Source organism: Metopolophium dirhodum, chromosome 7, assembly GCF_019925205.1.
Source record: "Metopolophium dirhodum isolate CAU chromosome 7, ASM1992520v1, whole genome shotgun sequence".
Classification (NCBI taxonomy): Eukaryota; Metazoa; Arthropoda; class Insecta; order Hemiptera; family Aphididae; genus Metopolophium; species Metopolophium dirhodum.
This window is the reverse complement of record NC_083566.1, coordinates 10,572,028-10,586,758: the sequence shown is the minus strand read 5'-3', so window position 1 is coordinate 10,586,758 and position 14,731 is coordinate 10,572,028. Positions and strand designations below refer to the sequence as shown.

Sequence of the window (14,731 nt, the reverse complement as noted above, 5' to 3'; positions counted from 1 at the left end):
TTTTTTATTTGTCTGTTATCGTCCTAAGTAGAGATTCCAGGGGGGTAAGGCCCTTTTGCCATTTGAATCGTAAAAGGTAAAACAACTATCTACCTTTTAATTTATATATATTTTAGTATGCGGATTAGCTCATCGACGGACGGGAATACTTCCTGGTGGGTCGATCATCGTATTATTACTCTGGGCCGGTTTAGTTGGATTAAATAATATTTTATTAGTGAATTAGTTTTTCATTAATGGTGAATTGAATGCCCGCGTTGCTTGTTGTCGTATTACAATTTTGGCTGCACTAATAAGTAATATTATTGATTATAAAAAAGTAAATACTATATAGTATACATCAGTTAATATATTTTATTTTTATAAAATTTGTTTTAATATTTTTTTATTTAATTAATTGATGCGCGTGATATTTTGTTTGCAATTAATAAAACAAGCTGATAATTTTAGATTCTGAGAGGGGCGAATGTATATTGATTTTACATTTATGTAATTATGTGGGTGTGTTTTTTTGTGATGTCTGTCGTCACATTTTGTAGCAATAAAAATTCTTCCATTTTCTACTCCAGCATCTTTTCTGGTAGGAAAGTGAATCTTGATACTTTGAGTTGTCAAAAGTAAAAAATTCATAGTAGTTTTCGGACGCATGTAAAATCCCGGAAAATGATTGAACGGACCGTACAATTCCGGAATGTAAATATTCGGACCGTAATATCACGGACTGTAAAAATCCGGAAAGTTGTAAACCGTATATTAAAAAGCATCGGTAAAAACAAAAATAGCGAGTTTAGTGCTATGGATCACGTTCGGTTGTACATTTTGGTGTCTATAATAATCTACAAGTTACTATAATGGATGTGTTAAATTTGAATTCAATTATACATAATACTATATTATTATCATTGATTTATATTTTTTTGTTTACGTCCATTATCCCCACGTCTAAACAGTTACGTCTAAATGGCTACGTCCATGTCCCTAATCGCTCTATAGTAAGATGGCCACTGGCCATACTACATTGACATATAACTACCTAACCTGAATTATATAATACTAGTTGGTCTAGTCGTTAAAAAAACTTATGTTTCAATGTATCGCTTGACTAAAAATGTTGATCAGTATACTCGAATTCAATATACTTTTTATAACAGCGGTAAGATCCAAGATAGGTAGGGAAGAGTGGGGCAGATTAGAATGAAATTTACATTTAATTTTTTTAATTTTTAATTTTTTGACAAATTTTATATTTGATAATTACAATCCGTAGTCTAGATGGTTGTGAATACTATTTGACTCATAACAACCTTATATATTAAATAACCAATTTAATTTCTAATTTTAAAGTTAAGTATATTTTACCATGGGGTACATTTGAACGTGCAGGGGGTAGTTTTGAATATGTGCCATAAACATAAATAAATATTAAATTAAATTAAACTTTTTATTTATTTTAATAATAAAAATAGTTCAATATAATATAATAACAATTTTTTTAAATTATGTTTAGATGTTTTCTTGTAGATAAATCCACATCTTGTGACATAAATCCAGTAAACTAGTTTATTCCATTCATAAGATAGGTATTTCAAGAAGGAAGAACCTATATTACAGGACTATTTTCTACCTATTATCTACTCTATTAATGAAGATTCAAATTACTTCATGCCAAAATAGTCAATAATAATCGTAATATAAATTTTAATAATTATAAATAATGTATGTACATTAAATATATTACTAGGCAAAAATATTTTGAATAGGTATGTTTAATTCTAAACTTATGATTTTGAATTTTAGTTTCCAAAATGTTCTTATGGAAACAACTATTTTTTTTTTTAAAAAAGGCCGGAAAATCACATTATCATTTTTGTTTATCACAAAATTTTTTTCAAAAATGACTGATAATCACATAAGGTATACAAAACATTGTCACCAACTTAGATTACTATTTTTATTAATGTAAATAATCTGTAACAAATTATATTAGACAAATTCAAATGTACCCCGCATTCAAATCTGCCCCACTCACCCCTACACGTTATGGTACAATAATTGTATCGAAGATACAGCCCAACCTTATTTACCGATACCTATACTGTACATCAGACCGTTTACCTACTTAACCACCTTTTTATTATTTAAGTTAATATTATGCCCATATAGGTAAACCAACAACCGTAGAAATGTAGAATTAAGATGAGTTTTTAATTTATTTTAACAGATAGGTACATAGGTACGTAGTTATAGCTTATAGGTAGACAATACTATTTAACATTTATTAATAAAATATAATATTCAGTTGTCTTGACGACACATATCCACATTTATCATTGCTTATACAAATAAATACGTTAAAAATATAATTTGTGTTATAATGGATAGGTTACTAGGGAAATAGAATTGTCGAAAATATCGACCAAACCCCTTAGAACTAAAGTATAATCGTATAAAATGACCTATAATTAAACAATCATTTAAGTTATACTATAGGTAGTGGCATAATGGATATTATATCACAAAATGAAGTTGATTTTTTCATTGATCATATTAAGGAATCAAAACTTGATGAGCTTGGATCAAAAATGTAATTCAATATTTTTTAAATATTATAAATCTATGTATGTAGGTACTATAGGTACATAAAAAAAACGTATGTTGTAGATGGTACGATAGTCATGATCGTTTGCAAAAACTTAACCAACAAGCTACATTGGATGCTACTGAAGGTCGAGAAGAATATATTAAGGATCAGCTCATCAGTTACGGAAAAGTAGTTAAACTATTACCTCAACAATGGTCAGGGCCGGCTCAAGCGAAAAAGTGAACAAGGCAAAATAAAATTTTGCCGCCCCTAACAATATAATATTATCAGTATTTTTAAAATGCCACCCTCTTACTAAAGTGCTGATTAAGTGCCGCCCTAGGCGTGGGCCTATGTCGCATAGCCCTTGAGCCAGGCCTGACCATGGTGTTTGAAATCTAAGTGTCCAATGAAATTTTTTTCTTTTAATACATTTGTACTTTTAAGGTTCCTGTTATTGTGCATGAAGCAATTTGTGTAGCAATTTGGAGAGAAAAAGTACTTCCAAAAGTACTGTGTATTATACCAAATCCTACACAATCATTCACATTATATTTTATCGTAAGTTTTTAATTATATAATTGTTTAATATTTGGTATAATATTTAAAATATGTACCATTGTAGTTTGTAACTGCTAAACTGGATCCTTCCAATTTTTTTCAAATATAATATAGGTAATAGGTATGTACTAAAATTATAAAGTTTAATATAGCAAAACAATGGTTACTCTTTTCAATCTGCATTTAGTTAATAATCAAAACTTCATTAAATTAATGAGATTGTATGAAAACATAAATATTATTTAAAATATATGTACAATATTTAATTGGTGCGACCAGTATATTATACAATTCAATATTTATATTTATAATCAAGTTAGGTAGCCAGGTAGGTATAGGTACTGTATACAATTATTTTTGGTACATAAATTATAATAGTAGGTATCTGGTAATTGGTATCATACAGATTATAAAAGTTTACTATTTACTATAGAATGAAAAAATGGTAACAATGATTTAGTATGCTATCTTAGAATAGCGATACAAGATAGGTAGCATACAATATAATATAATAATATACTAATTTTGCCATTGGATTTTAGATTCTGAGCGAAGCGATGAATGTATTGAATTTACAATGATGTGTTTTTTTTTTAATTTTCAATTTTTTTTTGTGTCTGTCATTACCTTTTAGGACAGTTAAAGTGCTTGGATCTTCAACAGTAACTTTTCTGGTAGGAAAGTGAAAGCTTGAAAATTTAATACAAGGCTCCTACTATATTGTTACTATGATATTTGAAAAACATTAAAAGTCCTTAGTTACAGTTTTTATTTATAAGCATTTAAAGTTCAAATCTTGACAAAATTTATCAAATTTATAATTTAATAATTATTTTGAAGTTACAAATTTATAAGATGTTCAACTTTTATAGCTAAGGATTGAAAATTGAAAACAAGGCTCCACGTAAATAGGTTATATATAAATCACTTTATTCACAGTAACATCATCAAATATATTTGGTAATATCATAGGCTGACTGACCGTTTTCGCTCAGAATCGTTTTTCTTATACAATGATATTATATCATTGAATTCAAATTTAACACCATCCAGAAAGATGGTGAAAGATTTAATTGTGTCTTGTAGGGTCTAGTTTAAATTATATAAATTTGTTTTAAATTTTAAATTGTATTTAAATGATATTAAGTTTTTGGATAGTTATTATTAATTACTATTTTAGTTATTTCATGAAACTGTGGCGGTTGGATTGTTACAAAAGATACTATTTCACGAGGAAGGTGTTCAGTCACTAGGAAATTATGCTTTGGATCTATTTGACCATATTATATTTTCAATCACCCATATAGCTATTGGGTACTGTAGATTAAAATACTTAAAATATTTTATATATTATGTATACAATTATTTATTTTTTTTATAACGGGTGTAGAAACACAAATAATTTCCAAATCTACTCGAAAATATCTGATACGCCATTAATGGATGAAATAATTGAACATAAACATAAAATACAATTTGAAGTGGGAATTTGTTGTATCGGCATAATGTTTAACATGTTACTACACATAAAAAAGTAAATTTATAATATATTTATATATAAAGCTAAATTAAAATAGTTTTAAATACAATGTGCGACCAATACAATTATATTTTAGAAAAAGTATTAGCTACGTACCTACCTAATTTATATATATGAATGTGTATCATAGCCTATCGTTATCTGTTATTACAAGAATGACAACTAATAATGATGTACCAATGTTAATATGCCAGTTATTAAATGTAAAACCTTGGATAAAGTTGGAAAACGATAAAAAATATATTTTTCAAGGTAGCTACTCGAATCAACCAAATTATTAAAAATAAGCAAAATTAGTATTTATTTGGAGTACATTTTGAACAGATAATTCATGGAAAATAATGGATGAAAAAGAGAATATTATACCGAAACAAGAAGCTCATTTATGGTTAAGTCTACATGAATTTTTCACATCGGAACAATTACGTAACAGTTATGAAATCACTCAATTTCGGAAAAAAAATCTTATGCAGGTAAATGTAATAGGAAACTTTTTTCTTGTTTATTTATATGTTTAATATGTTCGACAAAAGATACAAAAAAAGCATATATATACTTATATATAGTCTAAACATATTATAATATTTTAATTTATAACCAATATATATATAGGTACCTATAATAGTGTAATACAGATTTATTTTAAATGTACACCATTTTCGCTCGGTCAAAAAACTTGAAAATTTAATACAATAGATTCCTCATAAGTTGTTTGTGGAATTTAAAAAAAAAGTTGACCGTGAATCCACAACGATTTTTTACGAGCGTCTGAATTTAGAATTTTGACAAAATTCATCAAAATAATTTTTTACCAAACAATTTTGTGTTAGAAATTGATAAAAATTGTTCTAAGTATATTTAGGATTTGAAAATATAATATAAGATTCCTCATAAGTTTTCCTATCTTTATAAAAAAAAAGTTTACTAAAAAGTCAAATAATTTTTTATTGAGAGTTTTAAGTTCAAATTTTTTTGACAAAGGATATTTACCCATAAACTAACGATTTCTCGTGAAACGATCTTCTTATTTTTTCGTAATTAAAAAAAATTTACCGAAGATACTTGAAATGTTAACCGAATGTTTATAATTTCCCATACATGTATATCATATGGTATGGATAGTTAAATAGTTTTCAAAAAATAGTTACTACCTATAGTCTGTCCAGCGAGAGAATGCGCTACGCACCGACAAAAACTGGTACCCCACGCAATACCCTGCCTTAGATGATCCGGTTTCGATAGCAAGGTGACGTGGGGGGATGCGCAGAATCGGAGTGTTCTCTCGCTGGATAGAGTACCTATAGTTAATTTCTATAAATATCAATAAAATTCGTTAAAATTTATCAAAATCGTGAACATTTATTAAGTATATTGTAGGTTATTCCTAGTTAAAAATTTATAAAATGTGCAATTTTTATAGCTAAGGATTAAAAATTTTAAATAATGTTTCTCATATATTTTATAGTGTAACAAAAAAATTTAAAAAATATATAGACACAGTATCATAGATGATTATTATCAATAAATTACACAACTATTCATTTTGGGGGAGATGTTTGAACCTCTCCCATGGCCCCATGTATAGGTGCAAACGTGCCTGATCGTTAATTAATTAAATAATGCAATTTGATAATTAAAGATTATAATGTAATTTATACCTAACTACCTTTCTAATTATTTTCTTTGATATTTTATTAGTTACAACACTTACTTAATGATTGCCTTCTGGACCGAATTCCCCCGTTGATACATTTAAAACAATGTTTGTATCAGTTGAGTTTGACAGAAGTTTCAACAGTACTTAAACGACCTCTTATTATAGAATTAAATGCAGAAGTAAGATATTATACCTAAATAGCAGCGCTTGTAAGTTCATGCACTAAAAAACGTTTAAATAAAATAAAATAAAATAGTCTTAGATATACCTAGAGGCGTGCTCGTGAAATTTGGATGGGGGAACGGGGGTTGGTTGAACTTTTTTTTCAAACAAAATATTTGGTAAATTTCGCGGTATAAATCTATCCGGTTTAGCGCCCAAGCTAATTTTTAAATTTTTTTTCGCATACCTATGTATTATTACAACCAGTTGAAATTACAACGATGGTGCAAAAATTAATTGCCAGAAATCATTAGTATTTATGGTACAATCTTACGAAGTTCACGATTTTCAGTGTCTTGTGTTAACGAATTTTCAATTTTTATTTGAAACCTAAATAAATAAACGTTTTAAAATGTATGATGCAAAAATAATTCTGACACTCACCTATAGTGGTTACTGGTTTTACATAACAAGTATAGGGATGTTTTTGATTTTAATTGTCCGAGAGAGCGCAGCAAGCGAGTGACCACGCCGGGTACATAAATACGTCGGGTACGTAAATTTCAAATATTTGAATTAGCTATAACTTTAAAATAAGTCTGGCCGCCAAATTCAGACTTCTCTCTAGTTTTCAGCATGACTCAGCCACGATTTAATGCATATAGGTACGTTAAAACAAAAAAAATTTAAACAAAGGTTGTTCAGTAAAACAGAAAAGTTCCAAACATGCGGTAAAATATTAAGTTGTACGAATGCGCGGTAAAACACCAAAAATCGTGAACTTTTTAAGGCTGTAACATAAAAACTAATGATTTTCGGCAATTAATTTTTTCAACATCGTTCTTTTAACTCGTAATCAATAGATAGCCCCCCTTGAGCACGCCCATATAGCAGCACAATCATACACAGTTATTAAAAACGTTTAATTTTAAAATAAAACATCATCATATGAAAAAAATTATATTAATTTTAGGATTCAGTGGGAGAACAACTGACCAATATTATAATACTTACTGATATCTGTTTATTCATTGTTTTTATTGGTGAAATTGATATTAATTTAAATTTATTTATAAAACTTAGTCTTATCTTATTCTTATTTTTGATTTTAATTTCTATGGATAAATTCATTTTTTTTTCATGTGTTTGTTTATAATTTATATTGTAGTTGCGGGTCAAATATTATTTTCAACAATTCAACTGTGTTTGTTTATGTTTTTGATTATAGGCACCTACTGACTAATGGCTACTAAAACATTATTATTTTACATAAAAACTATTAACCATAGCTTTAAAAATTGTAATGTTCTTTATACAAAAAAATTTGTATAAATAGATCAAATATCCTGAAAACCTTGATATATTCAATTATAATATAATTGTATGCATAGTGAAATTTCATATATTGAATCCCTGAATCCCCAAAATACATAATGCTATGTTACCTATAGCATGAAAAACAACATAGAGATTGATATGAAAATGTAGTAAAATGCATGAACTTACCTGCCCTGCTCTGTTCAATGTAAATAAAAAATAATATATTAAAAACAAAAATATTTAAAGTATTTTTTAAAAAAGTTAATATTTGTTTCAACTAGATTAGGAATACTATCTTAAATACTTATTCAAAACAATGGAAAAAAATTGCAAGAACTCAAGTAGCTTATTTGTTTGGAAATGACTCATATGATGTAGCTAAATCGTAAGTATCATACAATTTAGATTCGTAGAGCTATAATTGTCTTAGTTGTTTTTATTTTTTTTTCCTAAAGACACTATTTTAAGTAGAAAAAATGCACAGAGACAAAGAGTTGAATCCCCGGAAAGATTTCTGATAGAAAATTGGTTCTAGTAAAAAATTATTTATACTAATAATTTAAAAAGACAAAACAAAAATTTTCCTACAAGAATTTCAAAAAAAGTTCAGTTTTAAGTCAAGTTAAATTTTATGAACTTTCAAATTTCGACAAAATTTGTAGAATTATTTTGTAGACCAGATGATTTATCATTGAAATCAAATTTAACACATCCATTAGCTACTCCATCAATACTTATAGTAGAGCGACTTCCTTGTTTTTTTTTTTAGATTGAGTGAAACATATGAAAATATTGATCATTTCGAGGCTAAAGAAAATATCTGTGCTCATTGTAAACAACCAGCAAAAAATAGGTGCTCCAAATGTAAAAGACAATGGTATTGCAGCCGGTAATAAACAAAAAAAAATTTTTTTAGTGAACTTAAATTTTAAAATAAATTACTGTTTTATTTTCAGGAAATGCCAAGTAACCAATTGGGATGAACATAAAATCATTTGTCAGTAACTAAAATATAATATTTTCCATGTTATTTAGGATATATTTATTATTTTGTAAATTTGTATTATATATTAATTTTGATAAATCAGTATCAGTATAGTATTATTCAATAAATGTCTGTATCATCTCTAACATAGACTCTGGTTTTGGTTTTTCACATGCCCCAGTTAAAATATAACCAGCTTCCTTAATAGCAGCACCTGTGGTAGGGCCAATTGCAAAAATCTGTAAAAAGTAAAATTAATATTTATAAGTATAAATAAATTAAGTATTGATTAAACACAATTTTTTAATATCTTATAATTGCTGAACTACATTATTGTCATGCAGAAATCACAAAATAAAATCAAAACAATGCTTGTTTAAGCAATCGTATTTTATATTGTAATTCAATTTGCTTAACCCCTCTAAAAAATATAAAATGAAGCCAAAGAGATAGATATCATGATTATTTAGCTCTACCACATCTTTTTCACTTTAAAATGAGGCAATTTTTGCTTCAGACACGTATGAAGTTATGTAAGATGGGAATTGTATCGAGAAAAAAATATAAATGGGAAGATCACAAAGACCAAAGCCATCTGTTTTTTTTTTGGTTCAGTTATATGCACTGGTTATTACACCACTGGTTCCAACAAAATATTCAACACTAATGTGTTTTTAAATTTCATAAATTAATAAAATATAATACAAGTAATACTTTCAAACCTCAGTAATCATTAGCACAAGCAACAAACACATTTTAAACTTAGAGGAGTTTCACAAAAGTATTTATTCTCGTTCTAATGTTATTTTATTTACCTTGAGTTTCTTTATCATGTTTTTAATAATCCGAATGATCAAAATAATTAAAAAGTGATATTTATCAAACAATATTAATAAAAAAATGTGTATAATGAGATAAAGTAATTTATTGTATCTTTCATTCAAATACATTATTTAAGCCTTTACTCTTATACTTACATGTAATTGACTAAATAATTGTTTGGGCATCAAATCTAATATTGCACGAAAGCCAGAAGGACTAAAAAAAATAACTCCTATTTGGTTTTTAGTTTGATTCAACACCATATTTAAATTTGTCTTTAAATTATTATGTGGTATAGTTCGGTAAACTTCTATATTCTCAAATTTAACAGATTTTATACTATCCGATAGTATATTAATGTTTAGATTTCCACATGGAGCTAATAAAGGTTTACTTAATTCATCTAAAAATTAAAAATATGAATTAATTAAATAAAAATAATTCTTATGAAGGTATTTATTTTTTTTCTAATACTGTACATTTTAAAATAGTAGGTATTAAAGCTGTAGCATTGCCACTATCAGCCCCAATTGGCTCAAGACCGAGTTCTTTGTTTATTAGCCGAGCTGTTGTTTCTCCTACAACAAATACAGGTTTTTTCTGCCAATTTTCATCTAGCTTACTACCGGTCAAACTCTTGATGATTCCTCTTGCACATCTTGGACTAGTTATTACCATACCTAAATTAAACATAAATAAAAAAAAATTAATAATGAATTAATATGGTAAATAATTGTATAGGTACTTTTTCAAAACAAATGTACTTTTAAATGTTTGCAAATATAATTGTGAAGTTAATTTCAATTAATTAGTCTTGATTTACCTGATAAAATATAGAAATTAGTGTAGGTAGGTATACTAAAATAGTTTACTATCATGATAAATTAAAATAATTTTAATGTCATCAGCAAAACAATACATAGTAGGTAATGTAAATAATAATGAAAAATTATACTAACCAGAATAATCTTGTGGCTTTTGTAGTTTGTGATTAAGCGCATCAAAGTTATGATATTCAAATTCTAAAGTGGGGACTAACTGAGTTTCATATCCCTGATTTTTTAAAATAGTTATGTATGGATCTATTGGCTCATTTTCTTCTGAATAAGCTTTAAAAATTATGAAAGTGGTATTAGATTTAGAATGAGACATAACTTAAATGTATAGTAAAGTAAAACTCAATTTCGGTTGGAGAGCAACAATTTACTATATAATACATAAACCACTTTTAAAAAAATTCAAAATATGAACATTTTTAAACGTGAACGGTAGTAGTAATATAGTATACAAGTATAGCCTATACAAGTCACTAATACAAGTATAAAGTTTACTTTTATAGTTTTATTATTGAACTTGAATAACTGAAAAATAAATTATCAACTAAGATTTTATATCACCATAAGGCATAGATAATAGAACTATGGAAGAATCACGATTTAAGATATCTTAAATCGTGGGAAGAATGGATACCACGGACCACCACTATACCTGTGATGGATACTAACTAGCTGCTGATAAGGTACTCCTAACTCCTAAGTAATTTACATTATTATCAAACGAAGCTCAGCTGCAGCTGCAGCAGCTGTCATGGACTGCCGCCATTTTATCGGGAGACAAAAATTTCAGTCATTATACAAAATGTAGGTATGTATTAGATTTAGGATTTAGGAATAACATCGTTTTTAATGGTAAAATAAAATAGTACATGTAAAATGATTTATATAAAATATTTTTTAAAAACAACAGGTTTAGAAATAATAAAATACAATACAAGATAAATTATAATTAATCTTATTTACCATAAAAAATACCATACAATGGTAGGTATCACGATGTACTCGGAGAAGAGAAGGTGATAAGTGATAACACTTAGCTTGGCCAGGAGAAAAAAAGTGGCTTAGTTTTCGACGGCAAATTTGTAGTTTAAATAATATCCACCGGGAGCACCACAAGCTTCGAAGGCCGGGTGTTTGAATAATTGCATTAGACACTATATATATTTTAGACACATGGGTATTGTGTTTTATTGCAATGAATCAAAAATATTAAATATTATAAATATTGTATTTGTGATGGAAAATACCTGTGTGTACCTACGTTTATTTATTGGTATTTCAATAAGATAATTTTAACGTATGGTATTCATATTGCAAATCAATTATTGCCTTATGATATACTTTATTCAACTGCATAGAAGTTGACAATTGAAAGTTATAGCAAAATTGCAGATAACAGAATACAGACCATTACAAATTTAATAATTTCTATATATTATAAGTAACTCAAATCTATTTATATATACTTACTTCTTTATATTTACTTTTGATTCAATATTTACCTAATATTGGTATTTGGTGCCTTCTGTTAAAAATATTTAAATATATCTAAGACACTATTACATTAATAATAATAGGCAATGTGCCTAAGTATAATACATAAAATAGTATACATATAAGTTGGTAGTTATCACATAATATTTAAATTTAAAGTATTAGTATCCGTATCTTGAAATAATTACTTAAAATAATTTTATGTACAAATAATTTATCTAAGTGTATAAATTATTATTAGGTACCAAATAATAATAATACTCTATATAATTATTATATTATTGTGGAGTAATGATATTAAGTAATTACCTACTTAAAATTTATAAAAAATCATGTAAATATTTTTTTGTCTTTAATATAGTCACAGTATCTTTGGAGCTCTAAAAAATGAAATATTTTTTCCTTCACTTCCACTAGCGTATCCTGTCTTACAGCCTGGTACATAGCTTTTATTTAGCATTTTTAATTATTTAATTTACCTATTAAACTTTTAAAATAATTTTTTAAAACTTAATATAATATTTATTGTTCGGTAACTAAATATTCAATAATAGACATTTTAAATGGACAGTCATAGTTCTTACAATAATTCTAATACATTTTGAACAATATGTTTATTTTAATGTCACTTCGTATGCAACTCGTTCTCAAAAACCTTCCATATTCCTAGCGTCAACACAAATCATTTACAAAATGAGCCTCTAAGACGTATGATATCACTCGCCAATGAGGGTCCTCATTCGATGATAATTTGTTTTAATGTACCTATTGTTTAAAATTACTGTTAAAATATAGTGTTAATAAACTGTTATATAATAGATATAACTGTAATAACTAATAACTTAATTTACTATTTTAATGTTTTACTTTTGTTTTTATAATACATATAATATTTATAAGTTGTTATTAATTATTGTCTTACCTCTTACTATTATACTAATTGTATTGTTGTATTGTTACTTTAATGCTAAAGGGGAAATCCGTTTATCTGTATATTTTTTTTTATTAGTTAACCCGCAGCAACTTAGGCCATTGGGTGGTTTTTAAACTGTGTGGGAGAGAACTGTAGGTGTAAACACGTGTGGTTGTTTTGGCAGATTTTTTAGTGGGCACGCGTATGGGTATCTACCATAGGGTGGAATATGGTGGCACTTCTCTCCGGACACTGTGACTTGCCCGAAAAAAAATTCCGCCAATGAATCGAGGTTTGAACCGGCGCGGGTGTGCGTCATAACCGACGCCTTAGTCCGCTCGGCCACTTCGTCCTCCCAAAAAAATATATTATAGGTACTCAGTATGTAATCTTATGTTTATTTTTAGTTTCATTCTAGGTATTTAGTAAATAATAATATAAGAATAATTTATTGTTTGTATTATAGTACCTAGTACTTACACCATAATAGGGAATTAAAATGTTGTCAAAATTTTAATTTGGTAGTTGTAGTACATAAATGTTGTACAAATGTATTTTTGGTATTTTTAGGCTACTGTAAGATCAATTTATGAGAATTCTTGCTTAAATTGTAAGGATTTTTTTTCCTTTCACAAAGTGTTTTTAATTATTCTTAATTTCATTTACATTTATACATTTGGTATTTATCCCCAATTGACCCCTGAATAAGCATTCAATGATGAATTTAATATTTATTACATTAATTGGATTATAAATTAGAATAAACTGCCGTTTACAGCTTCTACTTGAACAATAATTTTATATTTTATTTTATGTTTTTTATAATGCATTTTGCCACCGTGTGCCACCTAGATACCTGCAATGATACCCAATTGCTTAATGTTTAATTAAATTATTTACACGATTTCAATAAAAAAAAATTATGAAGTACCTATATATAGGTACTTACATCCGCATATGTATGAACTATGAATGGTTAATCTTATAAGCTATATCAAATGTAGAACGATTCATCGTTAAATATATTGCATGTTTTTCGAAAAAACTTTTTAAAAATAGATGAATAATATTCCTATTTTATGTCATGTGGGTTGATCAAGCAGCTGCTATGCAACACTGTCAACAGTGCAATATTTTTAAGTATAATCCGTTTTGAAAACTTCCAGAAAACTAGAAAAGAGTACGTTTTATGACTGTAAGTCTTGATAACAACCAATTTATATTAAATTATATTATTATATTATATTATAATCAAAAATAATAATTATAGTAAAATATATAATTGCAAAATATTTAATATATATACTATTAAAATATATAAGTTGTATAATGTATATAAAATATAAAGATTAATAATATTATAATTTATATTGTTGGAAATACATCGCGCAAACCTAAGGTGTTACCCGGCGCATAGTATATGCAAAAAAAGTACCTACGTGACTACGTATATACCACAGCGTATATTTCAGAACCTTGGCGTGGTGAAATGAAGACGGCCTTTAGACTGTTCGGGCTCGCAGACACCGCGCTTTTGGGAGTAAACGTATATGCATGCTTCTACGTCGCCCAGTTAACAGATTGTTCATGCCAAAAAATATTTCATTTTAGTCTAAAAAGTAAATGTAAGCCCCACACATTTTTATTTTATTAGGGTAGGTACCTACCTTAACCTAACCTACAAATTACCTACCTACTTATATAGGTTTGCCTAATCATTGATTTATTATCATAAATTATTGATTTAATCAATCATTTAGTTCCAGAAAACAGGATATAGTTATAAATCGCCTAAGATTAGGCCATTCCTCAATTAATGTAATTAATATTTATAGCACTATAGCGCGTAAAATAGGGGAG

The 14,731-nt window shown here is 27.3% G+C and overlaps 2 protein-coding genes across 2 annotated transcripts; one reads left to right on the top strand and one right to left on the bottom strand.

Annotated features, from left to right (window-relative positions):
- The first annotated feature begins 2,445 nt into the window (after positions 1-2,445).
- On the top strand, positions 2,446-8,952 carry LOC132949527 (zinc finger MYND domain-containing protein 10). The gene is made up of 11 exons (XM_061020469.1): positions 2,446-2,584; positions 2,662-2,770; positions 3,029-3,142; positions 4,323-4,456; positions 4,533-4,676; positions 4,813-4,934; positions 5,007-5,155; positions 6,381-6,518; positions 8,103-8,206; positions 8,591-8,710; positions 8,778-8,952. Exons 1-11 carry the CDS (start codon positions 2,502-2,504, stop codon positions 8,824-8,826), a joined length of 1,266 nt encoding a protein of 421 aa, XP_060876452.1. The 5' UTR covers positions 2,446-2,501; the 3' UTR covers positions 8,827-8,952.
- LOC132949528 (uroporphyrinogen-III synthase-like) lies at positions 8,833-11,108 on the bottom strand. Its single transcript, XM_061020470.1, has 4 exons — positions 10,588-11,108; positions 10,108-10,308; positions 9,784-10,031; positions 8,833-9,045 (listed from the first exon to the last, which is right to left on the bottom strand). The coding sequence occupies exons 1-4, from the start codon at positions 10,778-10,780 to the stop codon at positions 8,923-8,925; spliced, it is 765 nt and encodes a 254-aa protein (XP_060876453.1). The 5' UTR covers positions 10,781-11,108; the 3' UTR covers positions 8,833-8,922.
- Positions 11,109-14,731: the final 3,623 nt, after the last annotated feature.